The sequence below is a fragment of the Terrapene carolina genome, unplaced genomic scaffold, assembly GCF_002925995.2.
Source record: "Terrapene carolina triunguis isolate 2854851 unplaced genomic scaffold, T_m_triunguis-2.0 Scaffold210, whole genome shotgun sequence".
Classification (NCBI taxonomy): domain Eukaryota; kingdom Metazoa; phylum Chordata; order Testudines; family Emydidae; genus Terrapene; species Terrapene triunguis.
The window spans coordinates 9,323,177-9,344,719 of record NW_020664561.1 but is presented as its reverse complement, the minus strand read 5'-3'; the positions used below and the strand labels follow the sequence as shown (position 1 = coordinate 9,344,719).

At 47.6% G+C, this 21,543-nt stretch overlaps 1 protein-coding gene across 1 annotated transcript in view; it reads left to right on the top strand.

Annotated features, from left to right (window-relative positions):
• Nucleotides 1–21,277, top strand: part of LOC112107427 (tenascin-R) — a 79,976-nt gene extending 58,699 nt beyond the window's left edge. The window contains exons 10-22 of the mRNA XM_024201121.2: nt 77–340; nt 1,506–1,772; nt 2,745–2,864; nt 4,157–4,300; nt 6,681–6,800; nt 8,410–8,553; nt 9,222–9,352; nt 10,808–10,940; nt 14,504–14,655; nt 16,838–16,934; nt 18,026–18,187; nt 20,604–20,767; nt 21,158–21,277. Coding sequence (XP_024056889.1) covers nt 77–340; nt 1,506–1,772; nt 2,745–2,864; nt 4,157–4,300; nt 6,681–6,800; nt 8,410–8,553; nt 9,222–9,352; nt 10,808–10,940; nt 14,504–14,655; nt 16,838–16,934; nt 18,026–18,187; nt 20,604–20,767; nt 21,158–21,277 — 2,018 coding nt within the window. The remainder of the gene's footprint in view (nt 1–76; nt 341–1,505; nt 1,773–2,744; nt 2,865–4,156; nt 4,301–6,680; nt 6,801–8,409; nt 8,554–9,221; nt 9,353–10,807; nt 10,941–14,503; nt 14,656–16,837; nt 16,935–18,025; nt 18,188–20,603; nt 20,768–21,157) is intronic.
• The last annotated feature ends 266 nt before the right edge of the window (nt 21,278–21,543 follow it).

Sequence of the window (21,543 nt, the reverse complement as noted above, 5' to 3'; positions counted from 1 at the left end):
AGACTCCTGAAAGAGGTACAGTAGTCTGGAAAGATTGAGAGCCACTGATTTACCTCATAATCGTCTCCTCCTACAGAGCTTGACAGCCCTCGGAACCTCGTGGTGACAGCCTCCACGGACACATCTATCTCCCTGGCCTGGACCCAGGCCAAGGGCCCCATAGACCATTACCGCATCACCTTCACTCCAGCCTCTGGAATGGCCTCCGAGGTGACAGCACCCAAGGATAAGTCTGAGCTGACACTCTCAGACCTGGATCCCGGTACAGAATATACCATCTCAGTCATTGCTGAGAGAGGCCGTCAGCAGAGTTTGGAGTCCACAGTGGATGCATTCACAGGTAGGGAGGGGCTGGGACAAACTCTGCCAGGGCTCAGATTGGTGCAACATGCTGGCACATCTCCTGACCTGACATCTTGTGCTCCCAATTCTCAACATTTTGTTCGGAGGGGGGAGGGGGGGAGTCTCTAGCTGTTATGGTTGCAAATGTGAGCTGAGCATAACTGATGCAGAGATGTCTGCCCGAGTCTGGAACAGCTCATCCAAGAGGTATAAACTGCCCATACATCTGTGTGGTGAACTCAGATACCCAGTGATGATCACTGAAATAGCAGCATCATTCACTGTGTCATTGCTTGGGAAAGCCTGTAAGAAAGGGGTGGGGGGATCACAGATCCACACCATTTACTGTGGGGGATGTCTCATTCTAGCACCATGGGGGGTGGCCTTGGTGAGATACCTCCACTTCCATTTTTGACTCAGTCAACAGGGCCAGGCTTGCAGAGCCCATGCTCAAGGAACCAAGACAGTACATACGATCAGATTTTGAATATCTGCCCAATCCACTGAGAGTGTCTGGCGACTATTGTAGGTAGAGCAGGAGGCGATGCATGGGGGGCACGCGGGGTCATGTGTCCCCCACCCCAGATTTCTGCCACGGGTTGCTGGCTAGGCCCCCTCCCTGTGCAGCAGATCCTGGAGCTGGTGAGCTGCAAGCTGCAGCTGTGGGGAGAGGCAGCAGCAAACAGCTGGGAGCTGTAGGGAGGGGCCACTGAGGGTACGGGGGTGTGTGTGCTTAGGTGGTGCGTGACTCAAGTTGTTGGGGGGGTGAATCTTTAAATTGTGCCCCCCTCCCACTCTCAGCAGGTACCCGTCGTCTCTGGGTGGAGCTTATTTTGTGGGTTGAAACCCTTTTTTCCTCAGTTTTCCTCTTGTTCTCAACTCCGGTTCAAGTTAATGGAGAGACCAGGGCTGGCACTGCTCAATCTCAATCTGGCACTGCTGGGCAGTGAATCCCAGTATTTTACAGTAGCGTCATGCCACATAGTGACATAACCCAGCGAGAAGTGGTTCAGCATGTAGCCATACTTCTGCCTGGGACACTCCTTGAATGAGACTTTTATCTTATTAATTCTGTATGATGGATGTCTTGTCATATGCAACGCTCCTGCCCTTGAGTGTAATCATTCCATGACAGACTTGCAACACCTCTCTTTGGTTTCCAGGGTTCCGACCAATCACACAGCTGCACTTTTCTCATGTGACTTCCTCCAGCCTGAACATCACCTGGAGTGACCCCTCCCCTCCGGCAGACAGGTTTATCTTGAACTACAATCCCAGAGATAAGGAGGAGACCAAGCAGGTCACACTAGATGCCACCAAGAGACACGCCACCCTGTCTGGCTTGCAGCCATCTACGGAGTATATCGTGTCACTGGTGGCTGTGCATGGTTTGGTCAGCTCCGAGCCCATAGTGGGCTCCATCACAACAGGTAAAGTCAGCAGCTGTCTGATGGGGTATAATGCTCATGCCTAATCTCCGGCTGGAGAAGAGATCCAAGATACACACGGGAGGTAATAGAGACTCCTGGCTCAAAACCATCCTCCAGAGTTGGAGCTAACAGAATAATTTATCTTTACAAAAGAAAGTTGCTGCCCCTACGGATCATTATTTTAAAGGGATTATTCATCTCAGGCTCCAATTCCACATGCCCCATAGCTAGACTGTTTGTCTCAGGCCTCCGGTTCTGCATGCTCCAGAACCAGATAATCCGCCTTGGGCTCCCATTGCAGCACGCTACATATCCAGTTTTGTATTGTTCTTGTCTTTGCCGTGGCAACGGAACCCAAAACAGTACAAGGGGATTAAACATTTAGCCTCCCTTAATCCTGGAATCTCCACCATGGCCAAAAAAATGAACGTGTTTAGCTTGTGGTCTGAAATCGCTTTATAGCCAACCTCATCCTTCCAGTTTAGGATAAAGCAGCCACAAACAAATGCACAATGGGCTTAGAGCGATGGGAGTTGTGGGAGCTAACCCATTTCCAGACACATGGCAGAGCTCCAGAGAGGGGCTGAGCATTCAGACCTTCCTTTGGAGTCAGTCAGTGGGACTCTTTCCCTGAGCTTTGCACCAGGCCTTTTGTTTCCCCAGCTCACATTCAGAGCCCTGGCAGGTTTTGAACCGTAGAATAGGGTTCGATGTCAGCATTCCTTGTTGAGTTTGGCTATTTAAACCCCCCGGTGGGTTGTCTTGCATACACCCATACTGTCCTCATAACCTGGCTTTTCTTACAGATGAGGAGTCTGATAGACACAGCCCCCCTTTCTGGCATCTGGCGTGACTGTGCTACGAAATTCTGCATGCAGGAGTGTTCGGCTGGATCGACCGCTGGTTCAGCCAGCAATCAGTGTTCCGTGACTGCTTCGTAGGCTTTATCTGGCCTCTGCCTGTCTCCTCTAGGGATCGACCCCCCGAAGAACCTCACCGTGGGCAACGTAACCAAGGACTCGGTGATGATCTTCTGGGCCCCTCCTATCACAGCTTTTGACCACTACAGAGTGTCCTACCGATCTGCACAAGGTAACCCAGCTGCCTGCTCTAAAGGCTGTTCCGAAGCGGGCTGTGGGCTCTCCTGGGTGGCTTCTGGCATAGCATAACAGCCAGCCACCTCACAGGCCATGACTACACGGGGAGGTACGTGATAGGGAGAAGCCAGCACTGCAGAGTGCATGGTAGGAATGGGAGAGGGGGCAGAAGTTTCCTATCCACTGATCAGGCCACCTCCACAGTCACCAAAACCCTCTGCCCAACTGATGTGGGTCAGTTCAGCCTTGGCATAATAAGTTAAAGCCCCCTGGGGACGCACCATGATGTGGCTGGTAATACACACAGAGCTCTAACTTCCACACCTGCTGGGAACAGGTCCTATGGGAGGGGTGGGGGTCCAGCACCTCTCAGACACGGGTCCTGAGTCTTTCTCCCAGGGTGTGTCTACCCAGCTGCTGGGAGCACATTTCCAAGCACAGGTAGGCAGACACACGCTAGTTCTGGTGGAGCTAGTGCACTAAATGTAGCAATGTGGCTACAGTGGTGCAGGTGGTGGCTCAGGTCGGCCTCCCAAGGACAAACCCACCCAGACCCCCGTGATGAGTACTCGGTTGAGCGAGCTAACCCGAGCAGAGCTAGCATGGCATCTATCCATGCATGCTCCCAGCTGCAGTGCAGACATACCCTAAGGGATCTCACCCTACTAGAACAGCTCCAGAGCAACTCTGGGGTCTTGCTAGGAGCTAAACCAGAGATGGAGATGCCCAGATTAGGGGGCAATGCAGTGCCCAAAGTCAATGGAGGAAACAGTGCCGTCACAGCGCACTGCTACATCCTCCCTGTCATCAGGCATCCCGCCACCAGCAGCTGGTGCCAAAGCCAGCAAGAACAAAGAGTGAATTTGGCCCCAGTGTTATTGATCCACTCTGCTGCACCTTGTGAGATGCAAGGCACTGAGGACCAGCCCAAGGGAAAGGTGGCTGCGAGCCCTCCAGATCTGACACTGCTCCAGAGGATGAAATAGCCCAGCATAAGTTAGAGCAGCCCCATGGGGCTGTTCCAACCCACAATGGGCATATCCCCACTATCCCGGCATGCCCTCTACACTGGGGCTTGCAAGGCAGGTGGCAAAGGGCCACTCACATTACTGTCCATGCGTCTCCTCCAAGTAAGTACTTTCAATATCCCCTAACCTGCCTGTACCCTGGAACTGTGCCTGGGTCTCTGCTCCTTGCACTGCAGTCTGAGCTTTTTTAGGCTCCTGCTCAGAGCAGGACGATCTGACGAGCGACCATGAAGCTCTTTGCTCTGCCCGCGCTTTGCAGGAAGAGCGGACAGCACGGCAGTCGCCAAAGACGTCGCTGAATACAGCCTCAGCCGCCTGCAGCCAGCGACCAAGTACGAGATCAGCCTGAGCAGCGTGCGGGGCCGGGAGGAGAGCGAGCGGGTCTCCAGCATCGTGTATACAGGTGGGGGACATTTCCATTGACGAGATCAGAGGTTGTGCTGTGCACGCTCTCTGGCAGGGCATGATGTGCGGAGAGGCAAGAGGAGTGGGGACAAGGGAGCCAGGATTGCCGCTGACTTGCAGGGTGACCTCATTGTTTGGATGACCATAGCTTAAAAGAGGTTCGGATCCATAACTGTAGCCTCTGTTCCTGGTGACTTGTGGTGCACATTACTGGTTCAGGGAAAGGGGCACTATGAAGGCATCCAATGCTATTTCCACACTTTGAAATAACTTCACAATGTTCTAAATGCCATGTGTAACCCTTCTGCCAGGTGGAGCCAGCAGCAACAAGGGCCGGGTTCAGTATCTAGAGGTTCCTTTTCAGCAATACAACACAAAACCAGGCTCGAGCCCCCACCCAGTGATCTGGAACAATTACACACCACCTCTGGCCGCCTCTAAGAGGCAATACATTCCCTCTCGCAAGCACAGAGTCTGAGTGTAGCAAAAACTTTTAATAAAAGGAGAGAATTAACTCAGCATTAATCTGGGAAAACACCACAACTAGGGTTCATAAACACAAACCGTGAGCAAAAGACCCACCTCCAGGTAAGTTGGGCAGTGTCCTTTTCCCCTCAGGGTCTTAAGTTCAGCAACCCAAAAGTCCCTTTAACATGCCCATTCCTTCTCAGTACCCCACTCACAGTTGCTGTCCTTGGCCAGTGCAGCCCCAGAGTTCAGAGGTTCATCCACAAAGTTCACCTCCCATCCTCTGTGGAAGGCAGAGGGGGGTAAGGAGGCACCTTACATGCTGCATTGCTTGGGCACTCGTCACCCCAACGGCCAATTGCCACGCCTCTGCAGGGCTCTGCTCTGGCCCCCTCCACCAGCTTCTCTGCTGGCCGCTTGACACGCTTCTCCGCCAGCTGCCCTGCTAGCCGCTTGCCACACCTCTCTGCCAGCTGCCCAGCTGGCCGCTTGCCAAGATGTCTTCAGGGCCCCCCAACACTTAACACCTGTGCAGGCTCTTGCAATAGAGACACTGTCCCAAAGTAGGTCTAATACTTAGACCTCGGTATCCATGATTTCAGCTTTGCAGGCTGTAACAAGACCCTCAATTGAGTCTAAATTAGCTCTTTTATTATACCATGGAGAGTGGAAGGGTAGGGTGACCAGATGTCCCCATTTTATAGAGACAGTCCCAATTTTGGGGTCTTTTTCTTATATACACTCCTATTACCCACCCACCCCCCATCTCAATTTTTCACATTTGCTGTCTTGTCACCCTATGGAAGGGTCAAGTGGTGTCTAGGACCCTTAAACAGGAACCACCCCCACCAGGTACAGGTACCTGTCCCCACCCTCTTTCCACTCATTGGGCTTTAGAACCCATGTCCCCTGCCTAGCAAGTGCTGTTCAGTTGAGGGCGAGTCCCTCCACTGGGGGTATGTTCTGCTCTGCTGCCCTCGGTTCACACAACAAGGATAACAACTCTTTATTACTCCTGCCCCAATAACAAGGAGACTGGGGATCCAACACCAGCCACAAGTGATCATTTGGGCAAGCAATCCCATCATGCTGAGCACCTTGGCAAGGTGGGTGTGTCCATGCAAATGAGATCAGATTCTGAAGTCTTTTTCCACAGCTCACCACTAGATGTCAGGGGAGCTCATCCAGACTCTGCTTACACATGTGCCAGCCTGACCCAAGCTCCACTCAGCGAACAAGGTTCCTGTGGGCCCAACATGGACTTTTTAAATATGTCCAACAAAAGCCCTTAGAAAGTCTGCCTGCCTTAGTGCAGAGGGGAACCATGCATCCACAGTGTGGCCACAGTGCAGCCAGAGGGCAGGTCACAGAAGCTGATGTTGATTGGCTGATGCTAAAACATCCTTTCCTAAGGAAAGTATCAACCGTCAGTAACAGCCCTTCTGGTAGGAATGCACCATAGCCATGGGCAGATGGGGATCTGTGAGTAGCCTGTAGAAAGCAAGAGCAGAAATTTCACCTACTCCAAGGGTTTTCTACCCCACAGAGTTAGCAGCAGCAGCATAAAAAAGTCCCAGTGGATTAAAAAAAATCTGCCTAGCAGGAATAGAAACTATTGAACCCATATGCAGTGGAGTTAGAACCATAGAACCAGAGGGTTAGAAGGGACCGCAAGGGTCATCTAGTCTAACCCCTTGCAAGATGCAGGATTTGTTGTCTACCCAGCCTTCTTTTGCACACCTCCAGTAAAGGAGCATCGATGACTTCCCGAGGCAATCTGTTCCATTGTCCTACTGTTCTTACTGTTAGGAAGGTTTTCCTGGGATTTAATCTGGAATTCACTCCTCACCCCCAGAGAGTCCAGTTCCTTTTCACACCCGTCCCCTGATGAATTTATGGTTCCTTCTCAGCCATGGACCACCCTCTGGGTCTGACTGCCACCAATGTCACCCCAACAGAAGCCCTGCTGCAGTGGAACCCGCCTCTTTCCGAAGTCGAGAACTATGTCATTGTGCTAACGCACTACACAGGTACGTCTGTGAAGCCGGAAAGCCGAGCTGGTTTGCCTCCGACCTGTAAACAGCGAGATTTGCACGTGGCTTTAGCGCCACTAGCTAAACTCTATTAGCTGCATCAGAAATTAATTAATTAGCCTGACCCCCTCCCAGACAGCTGGTTTAAAGGGATTCTATCATTATGGGAAATTAGAAGGTGGATTTTGCTCTCTGGGTTGGTTGGCAAAGCCACGCAAAGACCAGAAAAGCTAGGACAGGATGGCAGAGGGGCCAGCCATGCCCTGATTTCAAACTGATATCTATTCCTGCTTGATTTTTTCACACACACATTACACAGCCTACTCCTGCCTGAGTGTCCTGTCAATCCAGAGAGAGGTGCCCTGACACTGTACCAACAGGGACCATCCCCCCTCTGCGATGCTCCCGGCCCCAGCACTCTGAGGACAAGGAATCCTGAGGCTGACCCTGCAATCTGAGCTCCAGACACCCTCACAGCTAGCCCAGCTCACCAAAACTAGACATGAATACGAGAGAGCCTCCAGTTAGCCCCAGTACTGAAGAGGGGGGAAATGGAGAAGATGCAGCCAGTGGGCAAAGAGAGAGTCCCCTATGCATAGACCTGGCTGAATTCTATTGTTGTTTTTTTTTACAATTTCAACAATAAATATTGATTTCTATTTTTTATTTTTTCCCCAATTTTTAAATATTTTGATTTTCACAGTTGAGGGAAATAAAGGGAGGCTATAGGGGGGTCCCATAATTGACAGCAGGGCTACAGGGGCCTTCCTGCATGGCTGAGGGGCCCAAGACACTGGAGCGCAAGGTGCCAGGGATCATGGCCTGGCACAGCAGAGATCCTGGCCAAGAAAGAGGACAAGCCACTGGCCACGGGGAGGCCATCCCGCCGCTGAATGGCTCCATCCCCAGTCAGAGAATGGGGTTTTGCTGGCCCTGCAGGGCTCCCTGCACTGCCACAGGGCCGGTGCTACCCAATTCCTGCAGGTGCAAGGTAGGGGAGAGGTCTGCACTCCCACCAACTGAGGGTGGATATTTTTTCATTGATTTCAATGTGGAGGCTGAAATTGACATTTCCTTACATCTGTTGCTTTAAACCCATTCCTGCTCAAGCTTGCTTCTAACACCAAACCAAACTGCTCTGCTCACAGATTGCAGGGCAGCGAGTTTACAAGTTAGTAGCAAGAAAGGAGGCAGCATGATCCAGTGGGGAGGGAGCTGGGTTTTAATCCTGCTGACTTGCTTTGTGACCTTCCACAACTCTAAGCCTGTTTCTCCAGCTGTAAAATGGTGATCATAATTCTTATGTTCTTTGTAAGTTGCATGGAGAACCTGGGATGGGAAGTGCTATGTATGGGCCAGGTGTTGGCATGGTTTTTGTAAGGAGTGTGGGCAATGGCCATTCTCATTCTTCTGCAATCTGAAGGAAGAAGGACATCATTCACCCAAAGAGCGGAGACATGCTGGCAACACAACATGGTAAAATGCCACCTGTTGTGCCCAGGCAACCTGCCATGATAGGCTTTTATTTCAAATGGTTCTTTCTTAGTCATATTTTAACAACAGAAGGGCTCCGTATTCAGTCCAAGCCAGGTCCATCTGATTTCAGTTGCAGGGGAGACCATTCTAGTGGACGGGGCCAACCAAGAATACCAGCTGATCAACCTGATGCCCAGTACCAGCTACATGGTCACCATGTATGCCACCAATGGGCCTCTCACTAGCAGCACCATCAGCACCAACTTTACGACTCGTACGTACGGTAACTTCTTCCCTTCTCCAACTAGGTGTCCTTAGCGGTTTTTATTTTGTCCAGCTGAGGAACAGAAGCCAAATAAGTTGTTAAACAGTCTGTTTTCTGTGCTCAGGAACCACAGAGGCACACAGATACCATGATGATAGGCATGGTATAAGAACCAGACTATACTGATACATGTAAGATGTCAGGTTCAGGAAGATGCTTTTCAAACACTCAGCAGTTCCTTTCTGCTGATCCCCCTAGATAAGATTTCCTGATGGCTTCCAGAGGAGACCCTTATCAGATCCTTTTCTTGCCCATTGCCGTAAGGCTGTATACAGGAGAACAATGGAATCTGTTTCACTATTAAATAGCTACTTGACAGACATTGTGCTTCATGCAGTTCAGAGCAATTGCATGACAAAAAAAGTCCATGTGGAGAATATTTATCTGGTTCCTAGTGCCCTGTAAGTGGAGCTCCAGCTAGGGGTGGGCAAACTGGCCTGGAGAGCAAGGGGATGGATGGGCTGAGCACAGGATTGTGAGAAATCCCAGACTTCTGTGGTTCAGCCAGCACTCCTATCAACATGACTCATGGATCCAGCATGCTGTTTCAATCAGCTGTAATAGCAATGCTAGTGTGTCAGACTCCCAATTCCCTGGGTTCCTATTGACCTTTGCAGTTCTGGATCCCCCGACTAACTTGACTGCCACTGAAGTCACCCGCCGGAGCGCCCTCCTTTCATGGCAACCTCCAATGGCAGAGATTGAGAACTACATCATGACCTATAGATCGACTGATGGAAGCCGAAAGGTGAGTTTTCACTGATAAAGGGGATTGCACTAAAACAAGAACCAGAGATTGGTGTGGTGGGGCGGGACTACTAAATGAGGCAATCCAAGTCACCAGAGGAAGGACAATGTTTCTGAGGGTTCTGCATAAATACTGAGGCTCAGGCTGACCCAGATGACAGACACAAGTTTCCTCATAGACACTACTATTAGATAATGCTTAGATAGGTCACAATCCATGGAGTAAGCCAGGAGATGGAGACAAAAATCAGTGCCCACATCTGCAGGTCCAAATGGGCAAGATACACCTAGAATGTTTGGAAGAAGTAGTGGAGAAAATTTCAGAACCTCTGAAAATTAGTCATTGGAGCCTGGAGAAAGGTACCCAAGCAATGGAAGGAGGCTAATATGGTACTTATCTTTAGGGAGAGTAGAAAGAGAGATGCAGGCAACTAATTCACCCTACAGCACAGTGTGTTTGATCATTTTATGAGTGTGTCAATATCTGACTATGTGGAAGAAACATGCCTATGAACATTGCTTTATCAGAAATAGGTCATTGCAAACATGCCTAATAGTTTCCTTTGACAGTATTACTAGTTTGCAAGTGACGTAGGATATTGGCATTTCAGTAAGGGATTCAATAAGAGCCACATGATCTGGCTGAACACCAGCTAGATTAAAACAACAGAGAGCACAGACTAGGAATTGGTTAACAGAGCTGGCCAGCTCCACTCTTTACGCTGCTTTGGGCATCAGGGATGCCCTGTTTCAAGGGAAAGACGATGTCCTGAATTCAGGTCCTAGCAGGTACAGTAAACAGACCATCAGTTGTCTACAGGGAAGAGTGAAATACACCTCTCTGCAGAGGAATAGGAAATTGCCTGTATACCACTTAACCCCACCACCACCGCTCCAATAGGGTAAGTGGTACATAGATCTCTGCCGAGGGCTGAACTTCATGCTAAATGATTAGGAATTAAAGAGGCTTTTTGAACTACTCATTTTTCCATGAAGCACCTCAGTTGCCTTCCAATGAGGTTACACAACATGTTCCCTGGGCCTATGGAAATCAGTAATCCATGTACACAGGGACCATGAATAGCATCTGCACATCACCCCCTATTCTGGAGGACTTGCTCTGTCTAATCACCCTAAATCTCCCCTGGGCTGAAGTTCAAAGAGGAAACATGGCTGAGCAGCTAAAGCTAAACCTAAGAGTCAGGCGATGTGGAGTCTAATCTGTTTTGCCCCAACATACTGTGTCTTAAGGTAAGTCATTTTCTCTCTGTTTACTCCTTGGGGAAATGGGGGAGGTAATACTACTAGGGGTGCTGAGAGATTACCGGGTGTAAATGGCTTTAAGATCCTCAGTCAGACAGCATGCACTATAAAAGTTCCTGGCTTCTGTTCCCTCTTTACATGCTGTCTGGGTTCCACCTCTTGGCTTCCACCTACTTTTGTGACCCGCATCTAGGAGCTGATAGTCGATGCTGAGGACACCTGGATCCGCCTAGAGGGGCTTTCAGAGACCACGGAATACACCGTACGCTTGCAGGCAGCCCAGGATGCGATGAGGAGTGGATTCACCTCCACCAGCTTCATCACAGGTCAGGAGTTTATTCCCCACCTCGTTTGACCAGTTGTGCCATGCTGCGCCAGCCACAGTCTCCCCTGAGTGTCTCAAGGAGATTGTCTATTACCTCCCAGTGCTAAGGAAGACAACTCGTCCCCTAACTCCAAGCCCGCTCATGTTCCAGGGCCTTGGCCCCCTGCCCCTCAACTCACCCAAATACACAAAGCCAAGACTTAAGTTCTATCTCAACTTTCATTACCACAGGCATTACCCTCCCTTCTCCCTATAAAGGGCGTAAACCAGAGATAGGAACCAGATCTGGATTCTGCCCTCGTCCAAGGGTAATCGGATCCAGGCTTTGAATTCAGGCACCATGTCTAATACGGAGATCACCTATTTCAAACAGATCCTTTTGCCTTGTTCTTGCTCCTGCTCCAAAGAATTAGAACATTCAGTGCAGGGGATACTCTTGTAGTGACCAGGGGATGGACTAAATGACTTAACAGGTCTTTTCCATCTCTAAACTCCATGGACATGATTCTGATCTCATCCTGATCTATATCAGGAACAACTCCACCTAGGTCAATAGAATTACCACGATGTACAACCAGTGTAAGGCCAGAACCAGTCCCTGTGATGTTCTGACTGCCCGACAGCACTGCTTTCCTGTTCTTTAGAGTAGTCCTATTTATTAAATATTCTACCCTCATGAAATGGATGTTGCCTTAAGCTGATTAAGACTCACAGTCCCCATGGCCCTATTGTCAGAGTGCTTACTAGAAGCAGTCTGCCCTGAAATACTGCATGTTGAAAACACTCATGTTAAAAATGTGGGCCGAGTATAGCGTCCAGTGTAGGAGAGTTTTATTCAGAAAGCAGCACTCAATAGGCACTATGCACATTGTGCAGAGCTGAATCCAATTACATTTGTACCTCGGCTCTTCAAAAGAGATGAGAAAAAGCCTGAAGATGCTGTCCACTCTACAGTGCTGAAATCACTTCCTCTGTATTCATAGTTAGATTAAAAGAGCTCCCTTTAAATCTGCTGCAGACATACACACCAGTCAAGGCACATGGAAAGGCCTTGTAACCTGCTTTTATGTGATAACAGAAGCTAGCAACAACAAAAACCCTTCTTGTCTGATATATCTATAGATCAGGGCCTCTTACGCTATTCTTGCCTCGACTCCATTGGGCACAAAGGATTACAGCATATGCGAGAGGGGATGGAAAAGTAGATATACTTGTTGGGGATGAACTTGAGTTCAAGATGAAAACAAACAAGGCCAGATCCCCAGCTGGTGTAAATCAGCGAGGCTCCATTGACAAGGGAGATTATGCTGCGATTTACAGCAGCTGAGGATCTGACCCTATACAGAGTCAGAGAACGTACTGTAGATGGCTTCTTCCCTGAGAGACATGTTAGAATAGGTTTAAATGAAAATAGAAGCGAGTAACAAGCACAATAAACCTGTTTCTTTTCTAATATATCTATGAAACAGAAGCATCTGGGGATAAACAATGAAACAATGAGATCTGTAGACTGCGGTTGCTTCCACCATTCCCTTGTTTAAGAGCCAGGGCATTGCATTACATTTACTCTAGCAACATATCTGGGCACTTTCCAGGAGAACAATAGGTTGTTTTTGTTGGTTTGTTTAAAAAAAACACCTTTATTTAAGATGTTTTGCTTCTTTGTGTTCACACATAACAGGGCTCTTTCATTCTTCCTGGCATATTAATAGCTGTCTGTTCCGTTTGTCTTTCATATTTGCATAAGGTTCTGGGGGAATTGCATACAAATGGTAAAAAGGAAAAAAATCAATACACTATTTATAATTTGTAGTTTGAAATTTCTTTCAAAGTCAGCTTCGATTTTAAAGATCTGAATATAAATTAAGAAATGTGGTCTTCACAAAGCACCAGGGACTACGTGTGTGTGTGTCTTTGAAGCTGATTTCATTGTGTGTTTAGTACTAAACATGACAAGTCTCTCACTAGATCTTGTGTTAAAAAGCACAGAGACTATAAAATAGGGGCTCTTTGCCTTTTGGCCAAAATGAAACCCATTGACTATTCACGCCCCAAGAATGGGTGGAGCTTGATAGAATAGAAAAAACCAACAACAAAACCAGGGTTTGTAAATGTCTTCCCACTTTTTAATCCCACTCCCTTTGATGTTAAACTCACACGGGCATTGCACACCCAGTGAATGCAGTTTACACCCATTTCCTGTGTAACTGACACTGCCATTTAAGCCATCATTAAAACTGAATCAAAGATTTCCCCACAAGTTTGTGCCCATTTGTGCCACAGTCCAGATTCTCCTCACACATACACTAGTGTAAACCAGTGTAAGTCCACTGACTTCTGGGGAGTTGCTCCTTATTTACCCTTGGCATGAATGAAAACAGAATCTGGACTTGAGTATGAAATCTGGTCCACTATAATTAATATTTTTCACTGAGGATGATCAGAGCTGTGGTCACTGGGCCTTGTTCTTCTCGCAGTTACACTATATCACAAATAACTCTAGTGGACAGGGCAAATTCCCCCTCTCATGTACAAAAGTGTAAATCAGTACAACTCCTACGCCAGTGATAAGCTAGTGTGCAACTTTTGTGAGCTGAGACTCAGATGCAAGTTCCTGATACTGCAGACCTATTGAGATCATATAGGACTGGTAAAGCATTAACTCAGACCCCCACACTGTGAGCATGTCTTCATTTGAAAATTGCATCAAGCTAGAACATGTCCACGAAGAATCATGCTACCTACCACAACGCTGACCATGACTTTGCAGTCTGCATAGACATGGACCAGTTGTGTTCAACACCATGTCTGCCGGGTCATGGGTAGACCCTGCTGAATTTTCTAACGAAGACGAGCCCTGCATGAACTGGATTGTCCTGACACTTACATGGATGTAGTAACTCAATTGAAATCAGTCTGGTTACATGTTTGAAGAACCGGTGTTGACGAGGAAAGAACATTGGTATTTCCCAAAATATCTGTGTATATTGGGAACAATTAATTGAACAAGATCCATGGAAAACTATCACAAGATGTCACACTCTCATTCATTGTACCCAGTAGAGTTACTGAGTGTCATGCCATTATACCTTATGGCATATGATGAGTTAATCCAGGGGTTCTCAAACTGGGGGTCGTGACCCCTCAGGGGGTCACGAAGTTATTATAGGGGTTTGCGAGCTGTCAGCCTCCATCCCAAACCCCGCTTCGCCTCCAGCATTTATAATAGTATTAAACATAAAAAAATGTTTTTAATTTATAAGGGGGGGGGGTCGCACTCAGAGGCTTGTTATGTGAGAGTGGTCCCCACCACTGAGTTAATTAGTATAAGCAATGAGCTTATCGCATGATGAGGCATGACATGTGAAGTAAGCCAAGAGATAGCTTATGCACTTGATGGAGTTACCATGAGTTATCAGGCTGATTCATGACCTCGGAAATCAATTCATGTCCTTCCTGGATTGCAGTAAGCCTTGTGTGACGTTGTATCATATGGTTATGTCATGTGACATATGTAGGGAGGTGCTGTGCCCTCTTCGAAGCTTTGCCTCTCTAATTTCACAGGAGGCCGCGTGTTCGCTAATCCTCAGGACTGTGCCCAGCATTTGATGAATGGCGACACCATGAGTGGAATCTACACCATCTCCATCAATGGGGACCTCAGCCAGCGAGTGCAGGTGTACTGCGACATGACCACGGATGGGGGAGGATGGATTGTAAGCCTCCATGTAGAACTCATCATCAGAACAATTAGAGCTGGGGCACATTTTTAGGACAAAAAAACTTTTTTTCCCATTGAAATCTGCAGTTTCGGGTTGACTGAAACATTGCGCGAATTTTTGTTGGATTTGGCAAAATGTTTCATTGGGGGGGAAATTCCCCCTAAATTCAAAAGGTTTAGATTTTTTTTTTAATTCAAAATGATTTTCATTTTAATTTTATTTCAATTTCATTAAATAAAATTTGAAAGGTAAAAAAACATTTTTTTTCTATTTTTTCAGTTTGGACAGTAAACGGGAACATCAGTTATTTGCACAGCTCTATTAATGTTTTCCATTTCCAGGCACCATCCTTCTATTCCAGAGGATCCCCCACAATGCTTTAGACACCATTTAGGGCCACATCATTCACAAAGGCCAAGCAGCCACCTCTGGGGAGGAATGCAGCAGCTGTTTGGCAGCACATGGCAACAGTTACGTGGAGGAAGGAAAAGTTATCCTAATCCAAGTGAAGGAACGAACCAGCTGGGTAGAATGTAACTTGCGGGGGACACCAGGTTTAACATCACTACTCTATCTCAGGGTTAAATTGCAACTGGCCTTTGAGTGGTTGTGCAAAGAGGGTTGTACTCCTTGCACTCTGGTTATAATCAAAGTCCCCATGCTCTTCTGATTGCAGGGACAGCTCCCTGCTAACAGCTACTGGGGCACAAGCCACCCCAAAGAAGGCAGGGAGAAGGTATGTCCAAGTTCCCACATGTATCAGCAGTGACGCAGGTCAGCACTGCAAGGCACAGCAGCAGGCACACTCCTCCTCAGTGCCCGGCTGGTCGTCGAGACATAATGCGTCCTACTGCAGCCCTGCGCCACCCCCTGTGCAAGGATAAAGCTAAAAAAACCAAGTCCAAAATATGCCATAGGACCTTCATGTCATTACTCCTCCAATAGCCTCTCCAGCAGCATGGTGGCTCCAACGCTATGCTAGGGCACTGGTACAATGGAAACAGTGATGTTTCCTGAATAACCAGCACTACTGCCTGCAGCAATGGGGTTTATCCTTCAAATCTTCCATCCAAGAACAAACCAAGCCTGATGCTGCTTAGTTTTGGAGTTCAGCTGAGACCACAACCCTTGGCTGTGTGGCTATAAGCCACAACAGAGAAACACTGTATGCCCATAATAAATTAAAGTAAAGCACAGCTCTGGCCAACACAGCTATGAAAGACAGCAAAGCAATGCACCAAAAGAGGCTTAATACAGTCTACTTCATTTTCCACATCTTAAGGAATGGGTTAATAGCTGTTAATAGGAGCTGCACTTGGAGAAATTCCCTTTGATTGATTTGAAATGTTTGCAGCTCCTTTTGGAAGTAAAGCATAGCCTGAAGCTGAAACTGATCTATTGTCCTATACATGAAATTAAATGGATACTAGCTTTCAAAGTAAATGATTTGCACTCACAGGGATCACCATATGGTGGTGTCAGCCATCAGCTAGAGTGACTTTGTACAGTGCTTTTAGAGGCAAATGCTACTTAGCTGAATCGCATAAACACAGCCTGACTCAGGTGGACCGGCACCAGAACCAGAGAATACTCTGCTGTTCCAACTGGATTGTGTTGTCACACTTTCCCTCACACATTATTATATACAAATGTTAGCATATATGCAGTCAGAAAAGGGCCTCCTAAATCAAAGTATAAATTCCTAACACTGCTGGTGTGGATTCTTTCGCCAAAGCTTTTACCTGCTTTTTTACTCTGCTTCAAAGCCTCACATCTGATTTCATGCTGAAGGGCTTACAGAAATAACTAGTTAAAAACAAAATCACATGCTGAAAAGCGGGCAGTGTTGTCCATTGGTTAGAGCAGGGAACTTGACATCAGCATTTCTAGATTCTGTTCCCAGCTCTCCAACTGATTTGCTGTGGACATCACTTAACTTCAATTTATCCATCTGTAAATTGACTGTTGCCATACATGTCTAACTTCCAGGCCTGTAGTGAGAATTAATACATTAACCTCTCAAGCTCTGAGCTCCTCACTTGAAAGGTGGTATAGAAAGGCAAAACACTATCTTTTAATTTCACATATAACAAAGCCCATTTAGCTATGATCTATCATTGTTTCTGCATAGAGCAAAGATTCTTCCATGTGGCTTTCGTTCCTTCTCCCTTTGTAGGTGTTCCAGAGACGGCAGAATGGGCTGACGGATTTCTTTCGAAAGTGGATGGATTACCGGGTTGGCTTTGGAAACCTAGAGGATGAGTTTTGGCTGGGTAATGCCCTCACCTCTTTGTCTGTCACTGACACAGTCAGCCTGGCTGTGATCAGTGGACGCTTTGCATCTTTCAATCGGACACTTATCTCTGCAAGCTTAATTTCCATCTCTCTGTGTCTGCGTATCATTAAAGCGGTTATCTGTCCATCTCTCCCCTATTGATCTGCTTTTCTTCACCATGGTGTTTCCTCCTTTGTTCTGTCTGCGCTCATATCATTAGCGATGTGTCATGCGGAGGAAATGTGACATAAAAGGAGATCACAAAGGTGCAGCAGTTCCTGATTTGTTAGGTGGCACAGTAGGCTTTTTCACTGGCCTTCCACCCATAGAGACCTGGTTTCAAATCTCCTTCGGTCACAAAAGGAATGGAGCATGGCCATTCTGACCAATTCCCTGGAAGGTTTTTGTCTGCATTATAAATACACTCTGCAATTTAACATGATTGGTAATTTCGTCTCAGAAGAGGCCCAGGCCTAGAATGGTGGAAATTGAGGAATGAGTGGGCGAGGCATTGGCAAAGCTCTGCGTGAGTGGAGCATGTACAACTAATACCCTCAATGGATGGCTGTAACTGGCATTTCTCATCCCTGATCTTAATGAGTGAGAATATTCACCTGAGGAAATGTAAAAAACAGATATTGATGATTTAGCATTGCTTCAGACCGGAATGCTGTCACACAGGGACAGGACTATGCATGTACACACTGGAGGTGGGCCCACGGTGCAAACACCCTCCAAATTTAAGGTGTTTGGCATCAGAAGCCAGATTCAGATTTTGCAAATGATTCCTACTACAATGAGTCAAACCCCAAAACTGCAGAGCCAAACACTCCAGACTTAGAGATGCTAGAAATCTGGGTCCAGTGTCTTGTTCTGTACATAAGTGTAACGTCCACATTCAGTCACTAAGGGCAGAGACACGAACTGAGGCAGTGTGGCTTTTCATCAAAGCACTGGTGATTTCTGGGTTCTCGTCCTCTGCATTTGCTTGCCGTGCATTTTCACTGAGCCCTGAATCTCCTTCCATTTTCCTCCCAGAATTGCCACCAGGTACCAGATCTCACCTGAACCCTCTGCTTTTCTCTGCAGGGCTGGATAACATTCAGAAGATCACATCGCAGGGACGCTACGAGCTACGAATAGACATGCGAGATGGCCAAGAGGCAACTTACGCCTATTACGACAAGTTCTCCCTTGGTGACGCCAGGAGTCTGTACAAGCTCCGGATAGGAGACTACAATGGCACTTCCGGTACACACTATCACTAACAAGCACCTACGTGCAGCAGGAAGCTTTCTGGACTGGTGGGTCCGAAACGCCTGCAGTGCATAAGCTTGAGCAGTGTAAGGAAATCCCACCACCCGAAAGATTAATTCCTTTCCTGGATGCTACTACCACTCTGGCCCATCCAAATAGACGCCTTTAGTTGTCTCTGCTGCCTTGTGAGTAATTAGATAAACCAGTATGGTAATCACCGGGAGGCACATGTTTAATCAGCACATAGAATTTTCCATGGGCAGTTACTATACACCCATTGCTGTTCAGCTAATCGGATCTATAATGAGAGCTAGTGCCTCATACCACAATAACAGCAGATCAGCCTGTTAATGTCACGCTTCCATATGAACAGAAAAGCTGAAGTCATCCATATAGTACCATGATATACGTGCCAAACGTTTGCTGCTTTTGTTAGAACGTTAGCCCAGCCACTGTTCTTGGATGAGACAGAACTGCTAAGCTTCACCCACCACAATGTTGGCAGGACGATGTTCTAACATTGAGATACCTTCGGGGGGTGGCGGGGGAGAACTCACTTCCACAACTAAGATTAGACATTTCAATGAATAACAAGATTAGCCGCAGCTTGTCAGGGACAGACAGAGGCAGCCGGGTCTAGTGGTTAGCAGAAGGTCATGTTTGGGTTACCGGGAATCAGGCAGGAGCCAGACACACCAATCCAGACAGGGTCAGACACGACTCAGGTCACCAGGAAGCAAGCAGATCAGCAGCTGAAGCACTGGACGAGGTGTCCGAGCAGCAGCCACCTAGGGCCTACTTGTGCAAACCATTTCCTGTGCCTCTCTTTGGGTTTAAATATGATGTCTTGACCAATCAGAGCTTCCGGTGTTCCTCCAAGCAGGGCTCCCTGATGTCGCTTCAGGTTTAATGCTTTCTCCACTCAGTCAACGAGTAGCAAACTGCCGGATGCGAGCAGGGACGTGTTAGATGAGTGGAAACCCTGGTTCAAGATGGAGGGGGGAGTCAGGATACAGCTATTCTAGCTTGGATAAAAATGTCTAATGACCACAAATGCCCAGACTCCAGGTACAAGGCAACCACTCTCTGCCTGGGGCTAGCAAGACACCCTCCACTGTATGTAAGATGTAGAATTGTCCATGCCTGTAAGACATCTAGTACTGGGAGAGGAAAGACAGTGGACTAGATGAACCGTTAGTTTGATACACCATAGCAGTTCCTATGGCCCAGACCCTCAAAGGTATTGAGGCACCTAATTCCCATTGGAATCAAGGGGAGTTAGGCACTTCAATACCTTTGAGGATCCTGGCCTATGTTTGTATCATATCTAGGAGTCTGACACTCCTCCCCTATCCCCAAACTAGCTGAATTATAATGTAACAAAACCCTTTGTGCTTCAAACCCTTATCTGCAGAGTTAATAATGACACAGAGGGGAACCACCCTTTTTGCTCCTTGAAAGAGGAGTAAAGGTTTCCCAGACAGTACATTTCCCTTGGGTTTTCCCACATGTGTACTCTGTGTGTGTACGCACACGCACATCCCTGTGTTCTTTTTTCAGGACTGTGCATAATTAATATTTTCTGGTCTCTTTGGTATTCTCTTGGGGCATTACAAAGCGTTTATTCACTTCTTATTGCCCATCATGCATTTAGGGTTATTTTGGAAACAAAGAAGCATGACAGAAGTGAAGCAGAAGATGGGCCCAACCCAAAAACCCTAGATTGGAAAATCTCCCAACTGTAGGAAAGTTCACATCAGGATCCAAACTCTGCAGCCAACACCTGCCTACAATGAGCCAAACCACCTCCCCGGATTTGAAAAGCCACAAACTTTGCAAACTCAGACTTATCTCTAATTACCATATTCATTACCCTTTCTTTTTTGAGCCAGTCAGACCACAGTCTGAAGGGACCAATGTTTAGAGGGAGAAAACAATCTCTTTGGCCAATGGGTGGAAACGGAAACCCTTCATCAGAGCAGTGATGGGTCCTCGCCTCACACCTACATCTAGAGTTCCAGTTCTGGGGTGTTTGGATCCAGGAATTTGCTTTAGCCATGAAATTCAGAACTGGACCTGGCTGCAGGTTTTTACCATCTCCAAAGCCCAAAGGGGTTCAGATCCAAGGATCTAGATTTTGTTCAGGCCCATCTTTACACCAGAGTGTCAGCAGAAAGATCTAGGACCCATGAGGTCAGGGGGTTAGGAACTCAAACTAATCTTATTCCTATAGCATTCTGCCAGTCTTCAACTCTTTGAGCTGGAGAGCTACAGATTAGCAGAATGAACAATGTTATTGCATTATTATAATTTACTCTTTGTAGCGAGACTAGCCAGGCCTGACATGGTCGTGCTTACACACCGCAGGCGCACCCCTGAGCCTCTCCTCACAGCGTCTCCCTTTATACAGGAGATTCACTCACCTATCACCAGGGACGTCCGTTCTCCACCAAGGACAGAGATAACGACGTTGCTGTTACAAACTGCGCCATGTCATACAAAGGGGCCTGGTGGTATAAGAACTGCCACCGGACCAACCTCAACGGCAAGTACGGCGAGTCCCGGCACAGTCAGGTAAGCGCGGAACCATACAGCAGAGAGATGGTGCTTCTCATAACCAGGAGCCCCAAGGTGCCTTTCCCAGGCCCTTCCCTTTCATTACACTGGGCAGATTCCATCTGGTTTCAAGAGGGAAACTTTCAAGCAATGTTTCTTGCCTTATGAGTGGGAGACACAGGAAAACTAATGAGTTAGCACATACGTGAGAGCAGCGGGGGATAACAAGCCAGAGAGAGAAACCTACACATTTCTTGCCCAGAGAATAATAAGAGAAGCTGCTTCATTAAACAAACTCTTTTCTTTCTTCCCACTTAACTTCCAAGTTCAAACGTGTTTCCTTCTTTTTTCCCCCTCCACCTGTTTTGTTGTTTTTGCCCTGTGCCTTGCTCTCCTTCCTGCCCGCAGGGGATTAACTGGTTCCACTGGAAAGGCCACGAGTTCTCCATACCCTTTGTGGAAATGAAGATGCGACCCTACAACCACCGTAACGTCTCGGGAAGGAAACGACGGTCCCTACAGCTGTGAGCCAGCAGGAATCCTGCCCCTCCCCACCCCAGCCACCCGACCTTTTCTGTCATTCGTTTGTATTTTATAATATGAAAAGGGAAAAGAAATACTACTACTCTGAGCTAGCAACCTGGTCCATAGGAGTCCTGGAAGGGCTGACTGAGCGGCTGGTAGGCTTTGGAAAGGGAAGGGCCTCAACACCTTCCCTGTGAAATGCCGAGTGCCCGCTCCCCCTGCCCACAACGGGGAAAGAGAGAGAGAGATGGATTTTTAGTATTTTTTTA